This window comes from Bidens hawaiensis, unplaced genomic scaffold (genome assembly GCF_021521415.1).
Source record: "Bidens hawaiensis isolate Kalapana, Puna unplaced genomic scaffold, B.hawaiensis_p1.1 tig00021526_1, whole genome shotgun sequence".
NCBI classification, from domain to species: domain Eukaryota; kingdom Viridiplantae; phylum Streptophyta; class Magnoliopsida; order Asterales; family Asteraceae; genus Bidens; species Bidens hawaiensis.
The window spans coordinates 149,891-161,798 of NW_027493351.1; the positions used below are offsets into that span (position 1 = coordinate 149,891).

General features: G+C 34.7%; 2 protein-coding genes across 3 annotated transcripts; one reads left to right on the forward strand and one right to left on the reverse strand.

The window, feature by feature from the left end:
* Positions 1 to 2,713: 2,713 nt before the first annotated feature.
* On the forward strand, positions 2,714 to 5,466 carry LOC143563793 (uncharacterized). 2 transcript variants are annotated; one of them, XM_077051256.1, is made up of 6 exons: positions 2,714 to 2,959; positions 3,046 to 3,294; positions 3,366 to 3,485; positions 4,053 to 4,100; positions 4,218 to 4,654; positions 4,741 to 5,466. In XM_077051256.1, exons 1-6 carry the CDS (start codon positions 2,773 to 2,775, stop codon positions 5,323 to 5,325), a joined length of 1,626 nt encoding a protein of 541 aa, XP_076907371.1. In that variant the 5' UTR covers positions 2,714 to 2,772; the 3' UTR covers positions 5,326 to 5,466. The 2 variants fall into 2 exon arrangements, with proteins under 2 accessions (XP_076907371.1, XP_076907372.1); XM_077051257.1 differs by having other exon boundaries at positions 3,378 to 3,485.
* Positions 5,467 to 6,145: 679 nt separating this feature from the next.
* Positions 6,146 to 8,440, reverse strand: LOC143563794 (putative aspartic proteinase GIP1). Its single transcript, XM_077051258.1, has 2 exons — positions 8,164 to 8,440; positions 6,146 to 7,178 (listed from the first exon to the last, which is right to left on the reverse strand). The coding sequence occupies exons 1-2, from the start codon at positions 8,438 to 8,440 to the stop codon at positions 6,187 to 6,189; spliced, it is 1,269 nt and encodes a 422-aa protein (XP_076907373.1). The 3' UTR covers positions 6,146 to 6,186.
* Positions 8,441 to 11,908: the final 3,468 nt, after the last annotated feature.

The window sequence follows — 11,908 nt, forward strand, 5'->3', positions numbered from 1 at the left end:
ATAAGCAATCCCATACAATGGAGCATAATAAAACGACATGCAGAAATTGGTCTCGCGATTCAGTTAGGCATTTGATGAGCGGCTAAGTGAAAGGAATTTTACAATACTCAAATGTGATATCCTTCATTAGTTCATTCCATATAAATAGTTTGTCAGTACTTGTAAATATTGACTTAAATAAAGGAGTTGAGTTATCCAGCAAATGGTTATAAAAGTAAGAAATGTGAGGCTGATTCAGTGATTTGTAGTCTTTATATGGCTGAGATCAAGTTGTTGGAGGGATATTTTAAACCATTATGTTTTTTTATCATTATATTGTTTATTTTATGTTTATTTTTTTAATGTGTCTTTTGTATTTGATATTATGTTATATTACTAGCATTGTGTAACACTTTGTTTGGCATTATGTTATATTTTACATTGTATTGTGTCTTTGTACCCATTTATTATTTTAGAAGACCGTATAGAATAACTTAACTGCTTTATGCGTTATGTATTTAGTTTCTAACTAGTGCTTTACCCGACGCGTTGCGTCGGGGCAAATTGGATTTGTTTATGTATCGATTGAGTTGCGTTGGTGCACTAATGTGGGTTTGGTTGGTATGGATTAAGTTCATTAAGATGTCAACACTTAAACTTATAATTAAAAAACTAACATATTAAAAGGCCAACATTGATTCTTCCTCACACGTTGCATGAAGAATTTAGTTGGTAAAATATGAGCGTTGTAATGACAAACAAACGTGAATTCAATTAGTATTTACTACGTTTGTTATGATACCGGAACTAAGCCTAAAGAATAGATTCGTTAAATTAACATATTTAAATTAAAACACCCAAAAAATTAGCGGCACTCGCTTAAAGTATTATAGAAAAATTAACATTTTTAAAAGAGTGTTTATTCGGGCGGAAAACTTTGGTTATTGTTAAAACATGAGAGTTGTTGGTCCCTGGCGTTGCACGGCGAGTCGGTAAAATACGGGTATTGGTAGAACCCAAGCCTTGTCAGTCTTGGGCATTGAAACAGTGAGTTGACGTGAAAATGTTTGGTTTCAGTACGTTTGTTATGGTACTGAAACTAAAACAAAAAAGTCGATTAAAACTGGGCATTGCAGCGTTGATTCGGTAAAACCCAAACGCTATCGGTCTAAGGTGTTGCATTGGTTAGTTGACACGAATTCGATCAGCTTTAGTTACGTTTGTTGCCGTACCTTAACCGAAACAAAATAAGAGAAAAAAATGACATGGCCAAAATTTAGTTTTAATATATAGTATTAAATAATAAAACTAATGTTGATGACCATTAACTATTTTAATAACAAACTACTATTCCACACATGTAAAAAATGTCATGTTATGTTGTAAGAGCTTGTACATTAAGTTTGATTATTTGTAACTTTCATGAATAGTAGACTTTTGTGAGTATGAGCTAGTTTACCATTTAGTATATATATAATATGTTTTATGCTTATTTTGTTTAATATGTGGGCTGGAGTACAACTCCTGTGTGTGGTCTTTGCTGTGGGTATTTCTGGAGCTTGGCTTGGATACCGAAGCAGTTGTGGCCCATTTGTCTTGTTAACCAACGGGGTATTAAAAATTTTGAAAGAGGATTAAGAGCCATTTATCCATCAAATAATGTAAAGACTAAAGAGTGGTGTACGATATTTTAAGTAGAGTAGAAGATATATATTTGAGAATTTTTTGTATTATCTATTAATTTTTTTTATTGATTTTAAAGTGATTATGAGTGAAGAATAGATAAAAAAAGTAATGATAAGGGTATAAAAAATATTATTTTATTACAAAAAGTAAAAAAATATATATGGTATTTAATGTGCTTTTAGGTTTAGAGACGGTGAAAGGAATGCGAATGTGTTCTTGAGTCTAATTAAAGGGAGGATAGGAAAGGAATGAATTGATTTTATGAGGCCATGTTACCAAGTTTTATCAAAGCAAAGAAAGAGAACGAGATGAGCTCGGGATGTTACTGGTATCGATCCTGAAAATCTCGATTCCGAAATTTAAAAAAATTTGGTACCGGAATTTCGTGCAAATTCGGATAATGCTGAACCATACTGGTACTGAAAACTCAAAACTTGGACCCGTTCCGAATCATTATCGAAAACGCTTCCCTAGAAAGAAGCTAGAAAGAAAAAAAGAAAAGTGAAGATTTTTTGGAAAGCCACAATGCCCATTCTGACCATACTATGTTGTCTTAACCGGGCCCACACTGGCTTTAAAGTTTGGCTTGGACGTTCCACTGGGAAACAATACCGCCAACTGCCACAACCTTTGCACAAGGTCTATCTTAAATCATTCATTTTCAATATCATTTAAAAATGACACAAATGTGATTCGAACTTGAGTCTCGCTAGAGAACCCAGGCCCTTCAACCACTAGACCACAAGTCGGGGATAAGTTTTTTTTTTTAAATGGAAAAAATTTAATGATTGAAAGAGAAAAAAAAATAAAGAATAGAATAGAAATTTCATCACTTTCCTTTTTCTCGTACGCTCAGAAGTCAACACAGTGCGAGAGATCAGATTTGTAATTGTTCATCTCTCTGGTTTCATACAAAGATCAGATTTGTAATTGTTAGTCTCTTCTTAATTATCTTCAATCAATCGGTTATTTGATTCAAGACTCTGTTGTAATTCGAGGAAAAAAGAAGCAACTTATTTAAATTGTTGATTCATATTCTCTATTTAAATTGGCTTTGTATAGCTAGCTTGCAAAGAAGTTGGTCCATCAAAACCTTAGCTTGTTATTATGGAAGCAACTTATTTTAACTCGCCTCATTCTAGCTTGACGCATCAGTGCCGTGATGTTAATTCTTACAGGACCACTTTTGGTTATCTGCTTCGTGAGTCCAAGAAACACTCTGAGCATCAAAATCCTTTTTTCGGAGAAACGGGTGTCAACTTTCTCTCGTTAGCAATGACGACGAACTCTTTGGGTGCGTGAGCTTATATTACAAAACAGTTCACTTTTATATATGTGTTGGTATATATATACAGTAGATAAACATTTCACTACTTTCAGCTGTTGCGTATGACTTGCTTAGGGAGTACCCTCAACTAGCTTCGACAATAACATCCCCGGATGATAACTCGAACCCATTGTTGGGTATTTTGATATTTGGGATGACACTTGACTTGCACAAGTGCTACCCTGGATTGGATGCAACAGCGTTTAAAGACGCCTCCCTTGTTTTACTGTCGCTTGCGCACCGAAAGATTGCATATCTGAGTGCTAAACGATGCAACTCTTACCAAAGATTTGTTTATACTCGTATGTATATTGCTTTGATTTATATTCACAACTATTTACAAATGGCTAACATTTCTTTTCAAATTTTGAAGATATGCCTACAGAGATCTACGGCTTAGAGGATGCAATTAAGTATCAACGCTTCAGAAACCAATGTAACCCAGAGACATTTCAGCCATATCATCATTCCACAAAGAGCTTTGTCTATTATGGTTTGTGAATGGTGTGATTCAAGAAGTTTGATTAAGTCAACCATGAATTTGATATACTTTAACAATAAGTTCTTTTATCTTTTATTGTCTTATTCAGCTTAGAGGTTAGTAATGTACATATAGCCTTCAACATAAATGGCTTTTATGTTTTAGTAAACTGAATATTCCTGTTAATCATGATCTGAGTTTAGTTAACTCATCATTTATTTATGTCAACTTAGATGTAGTCATAATGCTGTTGTCTTTGAGCTCGTTAAAGCCACCTACCTAGTGCAAATTACATTTTATGTGATCCAATTTCAATTGTTAGCAAGGTATTGGTGGTTTTTATTATCTTATTTGTTACGATTAGTTGGTTCCTGTCACAAAACAGTTGGACCTCATGAAGAAGTAATTTAGTTATATTTTAGCTATCTAAGACAGCCTAAATAACGTAAAGCTTGCTTCTTTTTTTTTTGGCAATATATTTGGTTTTTTAATTATACTTAGCTTATGAAGAAGTAATTTAGCTTGTTTTGTGTAATTATATTTTCTTGTATTTATAACTAAATCTGGTTTCTTGTGCAGTCATCGAGAGGATTCATGCCAAATTTTGGGAGTTTGCAGTGCTACTTGGTAAGTAAGATATTATTAGTAGGATTGTGAAGGGTGTTTGTGTGTTGTTTGCTACTAAGACTACTATGTTTATAAATCCTAGATTAAGTTTTGTTTTTTTTTTTCATATTTTTCTAGTGCCGCATATCAAGCAACTTCATCAGGACAAAGTGGAACACACATTAGCTCTTGCGATACTCAAGATTATGTGCGAAGAAATCGTTAAATCAAGGTCTAATCATGTTGAACAACTTTATCTTGCATCTATTGTGGGTATGTTAAACGATACACCAGAGGTGATAGAGCAGATTACCCAAATTTGTCCACAGGTAGTTTGGGCCACACACAGTTTGGGGTTTTCACTTATTCGGCACTCAATAATGTTCCGTTGTAAAAATTCATACAACCTTTTGAAGCATCAATTGCCTCCAGACAAGTATTTTCATATTGCGTCTCCAGACAGCGATGGAAATAACCTTTTGCACGTAGCTGGAAAGCTATTTGGAGGTAGTCTAGATGTGGTAACAGGCGCCGATGCAGCATTACAAGTGCAGAAGGATTTACAATGGTTTGAGGTGAAAATAATTTACTTCTTTATTTTCAGAAAGTTATATTTGGTTGAACTTATAAGTTTTAACTTTTAACTTGTATCGACTTACAGGAAGTGAGCACTTTTGTGGGCCCGGAGGAAATAACCGTTAAGAACTTAGCACAAGAAACACCGTTAATGTTGTTTAAAAATGAACACAACGATTTGAGACAAGAAGCTGAAGTATGGGTGAAAAAGGCAGCTCGTTCGTACACTATAACTGCTGCATTTATTTTTGCAGTAGTTTTAGTGGTAGTCTTTACCGTACACGGTAGAAACAATGGAGAGACTGATAAGGCAGTATACGAAACCAAGTCGAGCTTCACTTTATTTGCTGTCTTGGATGTGACGTCATTGATCACATCTGCCACCGCCTTGTTGCTGTTTCGATCCTTTGACACAACACGCTACGCATATGAGGATTTTCTTCACAACATACCTAAGACATTAATACATGGACTTGGGACGTTATCGGTGTCTGTGGCAACCATGTTGATTTCATTATTGTATATTATGTTTGTGCTAGGGAGCTCGTGGATCATGATCCTGATTGTTGCAACAACATGTCTTCCAGTTTCTTTGTATGTGTTGTTCCAGCTACCGTTGCTTTTTAAGCTTGTCTCTTCAACATATGGTCGTGGAATATCTGGTAAATGAAGAGAACTTAGGACAACATCATAAGTCGCTCTTCTTTTTGTTATAAACAGTAAGAATATTATTCCTTTATATTAATTTTCATGATGTTTTGCTATATGATTTGTAGCTGTACCTATTTTGTAATCATGTTTGGGTACATAAATGTTTAAAATGAGTGTTGCTAGATGTACACGGTACACCACTTGGATGTAGAGGTGTCAAATGTGACCCATTAAGTTGAATGGGTTGTATTAAATGTATATAATAGGTCAAATTAAAACGGAGAAAACTTTTTAGTATTTTTACTTTTTTAGTTTTTGATTTATATTTCATATTATAATTTTTTAATTATTTATTTTACTTTATTTAATAACGGGTTTTTGAAATCTCAACTCATTTTGATCCATTTAAAAAACCACTCACTACAAAATTAAAAAAAATTAATTAAAAAATCATAACTCGAAATATAAATCAAAAACTAAAAAAGTAAAAGTACTAAAAAGTTTCCTACGTTTTCTCGTTCAAAAAAAAAAACTTTAAGAAATGTCAATCCATTTTGACCCGTTTCAATCATTTTCTTTTTTTAGTTTGACATATTCTGACCTATTATATACATTTTAATACAAATCATTTAACCCATGTGTCACATTTGCGACCCCTACTCGGATGTCACTATGGAGAAAAATAATTTCAAAATATTTTAAAAACTTTTTAACTCTTTTCTATTCAATGATATGTTTAAACGTGAACTAGAAACTTGTAGTGCAAACATGAACTTTTAATATTGAACATCTCAAGTTTATAACATATTATACTTTGTATAAAATCTTAATTTCACTTAGCATTTGGAAAGATAATATCATTACATAAATCTTAACTTAACTAAAAGAGCTTGATATTATTATTAGTGCTAAAATTAAAATTAGCACACATAGTCTTATATTGCAAAAGTGAAGAACTAAACCCTAAAGTCTTTGTCCCTAAATTAAACTGAAGCAGATTATCCTCCAACTGATGCCCTCCTAACAACAATGCCGGAACCGATCCAGTACCGCCATCAACCATGGCCAAACACCATACATCCAAACCCTCGTCCACAATCCTCACCATCGAATTCTTCCCAAAAACCCTCCAAACTATGTCGTTTTGCATTACAAGCTCAAACGACGGCACAGTCGGGCCCAAATGGGTTTCTAAAAGCCCATCAGCTTCGTAGCATAAGCGGAACGGCTTGACTGGCTTAATAAGTTTCAGCTTCATGATCCGTGATTCTTTCTTGAACGAATTGAACACGGCTCTGAAGAGTGATCTCTCTAGCACGGTGTACGGGTTCGTTGTGCTGATCATGGTTGTTAGGAGCTTTTGGTGTACTATTATCGGTTTTCCGTTGACGTTGACGGATTTGACTTTGATGAAATAACTGTCTTCCAACCGTTTGCTTGTTTTCTTGTTAGTTATTCCGTTATGATATGAGAAGAACGGAGTGTACGAAAGATAATCAGTGACGTCGATTCCTGGAAGGAAATAATTCGGCTTGGATAAGCCGAAGAACGCTACGCCGGGCGCTGAAGGCGAGCCAGACACGCAAAGTGCGAAAACCGACGAGTTGGTGCTAACCTGCGCCGGGAGTGAATAATTCGAAAACCCTAAACCGGCTAAACCGTTGACCACGTTCTTAGCGTGGCCTTTTACTAACCGTGATGATTCGTCCGAACAAGTGAAAACAAACTTGGAAAACGTATGGATTTGGCCTGGGTTGCGTCCGTCGGTGGCTGGTAACGCGAGTGAGTCAACCAGGGCGAACGAGCGATTAGGTGTGATCACACAACCACCGGGAACCGCTGCCTTCCCGCTGGCGGTATCACACTTGTTACCTGTTAATAAATTTAGACAAATGTCAGAGATAGTATTATGTGGCGTTAGGATCAAATACAAACAACTTTTAACATAAGAAACGTACATATAACTAACTAGAATATTTGATATTATTCAACTTCATTTTTGTAGCTTAATTATTCTAGTTTAAAACTGTAGGCTAATTATAATTGCTCGATTAATTGTAGGCTTAGTAGTTTAATTTAGTTTGTACCACATCTCACACAATATTATGCAAATATGAGTTTAGCATGTTTTATCTTAAGTGTACAACCGCTAAAAACAATTATTAATATAAAACAAATTTACACACTAATGGGTTTGTAGTCTGTAAAAGAAACGAACGTTCGATGAATTGTTCGACGGGAAGTTCGTTTATTTAATAAATAAACGAACGAACATGAACAACAAATTTGTGTTCGCTTAATTAAACGAACGAACATGAACACATGTTTCGTTCGTTCATTTATGTTCATGAACTCTCGTTTATGTTCGTTTATTTATGTTCTTATGTCCGTTTATTTATGTTTCGTTTATGTTCATTTGCATATTAATAACAAATAATTAAACATTATCTGGAAGAGTTATCTACTTAATGGTTTTATATTTGTTTAGTTATGTTCATTTAAGTGTGTGTTCATATATATTCGTTATGTTTCTTTGTGCTCATTTACGTTTGTTTATATATGTTCATTTATGTTTATGTATCTTTATTTAGTTATGCTTGTTCGTTTAGATTTTAAACAAACAAACACGTTCATTTTTTAAATAAACTAACACAAACAAAAGATATGTGTTCGATCAAGTGACCGTGTTCATATTCGTTTAAAGTTAAATGAACGAACATGAACATACCCTTGTGGTTAAGAAAAACCAAGGGGTTGGGAGATCATTGATTCAAGTCTCTCGTACGACAGAATTTCGATGCAAAAGAAAAACACATTTACACCACTAGTAACACACACTTAAGCGTTTTAACTTTACCTATAAATCGATTGGATTGGAGGGAATGACAGAGAGAGGAGTTGCATGGGACGGGGCGGGAGGTGGCGGAGGTGTAGTTCCGTCGACAGTTAATTGCGGTGAAGGTGGCACCAACATGAAGTAGCAAAAAAGTTGGCTCCAAAGGGGTTTTAAGTTGAACTTTTAGTGTATAAAACGGAGTGTTATGGACATAGTGTTTGGTGATGGGTGCAACAAAGGCCGAAAACGAAGGAGATACAAACAAAAACAGTAAGAAGAAGAAGACCGAAATCGACATTGATGTGTGTTTGATTAATGTTGATGCAACTTGAGGATGTGAACGATGGTATTATATAGCCATATTGGTGACGGTATATTGCGGCTTTGGGTGGTGTGTTCCGATGAGTTAAGTTAAGTGTAGGTGAGTTTCAATATTGATTGTGACTAATTATGGAGAACACATTCTATTTTAAGGTGTTGGTAACATGTTATATTAGTTATTGGAATTGAATGATCAAGAACACATACTATTTTTAACTGTTGGTAATATTATATTGTGATGTGTGAACGAATTACGAATACGATGCATTACAGCTAATGCTAACTCTATAGAAAGTCGGTTATAAAATCTTGTTCATACCCGCTAGTATTGTCGTGTGATTGATTACCCAAGTACAGGTTACCAGGTTGAAGCATAGATTACTAGCTTGAGATCCATGAAATTAGTTACAATAAAGTATTTATGAAATAATCAAAATAAATTTTAAAACACACACTATATCATACACTATTAATACCAAATCATCATAAAATATTTTAAAAATAAAATTTATTTGATTTTTTTGAATAACCAATTTAGATCAGTGACACATCAGATCATCTTCATCACATCCTCACTCTTAGGAGAAAACTCACTAATAGATGTGAAAACACCTAGGGTATGTTTGACAAAGAGCTTTAAGATCTTTAAGCTACAAACTTTAAAAAAAAAACTCATATTTATTGAAAAGTATTGTTTGGTTAGATTAGCTTGAAACTTTTAGGTTAGGAGAAAAATCTTGAAGCTAAAAGCTCCAATTTACAAGCTTTTAGTATTTCAAATTTTACTATTTTGATACTTGAACTTTCATAATCTTTTGTTAATTCATATAATAATTACATATGTAACTCATATTCAAAACCAACCACCCACATGACTTTTTAAGACACCATAACTTTTTCGCACGTTAATATTTTTTTAAACAAGTTACATCATAAAAACGAGCATTTTATTCTTTTTAATTTGAGTATCATATTGTTATACTTATTTAACTTTAAAAAATTAACATATTATGTGAATATTGGTTATGATCGACAACAAGTCGAGTCAGGCAAATCCGCGTCATGTTTAAGACCAAATTAGGGTCGGAACGAGTCGATGCAAAAAGAACTAATTTAGTTCGGTTCATGTTGGTACGATTTTGAGACAAAAGGGGCAAGTCTGAATAGATTTCGGATTAGAACGGTGCACTACGCAAACACCCAGCTAGTTTTATTAAAAGCTCCGGCTACTCTACCAGACACCTAAATATTTCTAAAAAGCTACCGCTAACAGCTACCATCTAGTTTTGCCAAACATACCCAACTTGAGCCCCCGATATTTTTATTTTTTTTTTTGGTTTAAGTGGTACTTGAAAAGTTGTTGTGTCATTAATTAACCAAATAAATTTAATATGAAATTAATAATATTTAATATGAAATTAATTATGAATATAGTTTTAGTTTTTATCTTTTTTTTTGGAAGGACCAACTAAGTAACGCCGAGTACTCTGTACGCGACCCCCATTGGCTAAAGGTAGCCCGAGCCGGCCACTAGTCCGGACGGACGGAGCCCCTAGCGGTCCACTTATTGAGGGATTCCCCGGATAAAACCCGACCCCACGCCCACCAAACGGCATGACAGCGAGGGGTCTGTAAAACCAGGTGAGATCAGGACTCGAACCCTGGCAAGCCAGAGTCATCTCTCATATCTCCCATATAAATTGGTGATAGTAAGGTTTAAACCCCCTACCTCTCACTAGTAAAGTGAGTGTTCTACCATTGAGTCATATCCAATTTATAGTTTTTATCTTTTTAAATTAAGCTCTTCATAGATATCTTAATTTTACATTTTCTAAATAATTTTTTATTTACTTAAAGTCTACTTAAGTAACTATTAACTAATGTCTAAAAGAGATATATATTTTTCAAATCGATAAGTATTCTTTAAATAAATTAACATTTATCAATTACCTAAAAGTTGTTGTAACTAGTTGAAAAAAAGGTTTTAAAAATTAACTTACAAAATTTATAGCTTTCACGTCGAATTTATTATTTTTTTTAAAGTTATATTTTGACAAGAGTATATATGTTAGCTTGTTACATTTTAATTTATTCCAGCCACGTCTGGAGCTCATACATGCCTCAGTCACCCGTTTATGGCCCGTTCTTGGCAAGGACCGGAAATTACAAATGATATGTCTCTTAAGTCTTAACAACCTCATGTATTACCCAAGTTATATAAAATAAAATGTAACGAGCTAACATAAATAACATATACAGTCATCAAAATATATATAAGTTTAAAAGTTGTCGGCTAAATGCATAATAAGAAATATAGATGGGCCCAAAAACTCTCCAATCATTAGTTGTCTGGCCCAATGCGTTAACAGTAGGCCAGGGAATAATAAATTGGAGATTTTAGCTATTGGGCCAATAATAAATTGGGTCTTGGCTTTGGATCAGTCCGTTTAGTAATACCGAATAGGGAAATAGCGAACCGAAGTAGAGGTGCACATCCTAACCGGTTAACCGGTTTCTAACCAGTTTGTAACCGATTCTCTAACCGGTTAGTAATCGGTCCAACTCTAACCGGTTACTAACCGATCCTAACCGCCGGTTACTAACCGGTTTATATATTTGATTTCAAAACCGGTTAACCGATATTTTTAACTATTATTTAATAAAAAACCGGTTATTAACCGGTTAACCGGTCCGGTCTAACCGGCCAAAACCACTTCTGCAGATGGTTAAAACCGGTTACTAACCTAACTGATTAACCGGTCTAACCGGTTAGGGTATTAAAAAAAAACACCGGTTACGAAAAAACCCGGTTTTCGGTTAACCGGTTAACTGAAATGTGCACCTCTAAACCGAAGTCAGACTCAAGAGACTCAATCCGTATTCGGTATTCCCAACATAGTATATCGGACATTTGAACAAACATGGTTGTAGAGGTGTAAAAAAACCGGTTAGGCAAACCGAACCGGTTTGAGTTTAAAACCGGTTTTATACCCGAACCGGTTTGAGAAAAACCGTCTATAAACCGGGCTGAACCAACGTGACCATGCCTGGCTATCTTACTTCTAAACCGATTTATAAACCAAACTGGTTTGAGTCGAACCAGTTTTGACCAGCCATTGACCAAACCGGTTCAGTTTGGGTTTAAAACCAGTTTTGTACACCTCTACGCGGCAAGGCAGTATGATTTTACAATATAAGAAAAAGCAAACAAGTCACGTTCTTCGCCGAGTAGTAGAAAACTTAACTCACTTCCCCAATGTAGAATCATCCACTAGCCCAACTCGGATCCTTGCTAGAGTAGGGTGCCCCGTCCACCCTAAAGTTTGAATTTAATGTTTGCTAATCCTGACTTCCGTGGTGGTAAATGGTAATTAAGAGATGTTTGACAAAATGTCCCAAAAAAAGCTTTATCACATGGCATTATCAAATCGTAACACATAGTAAT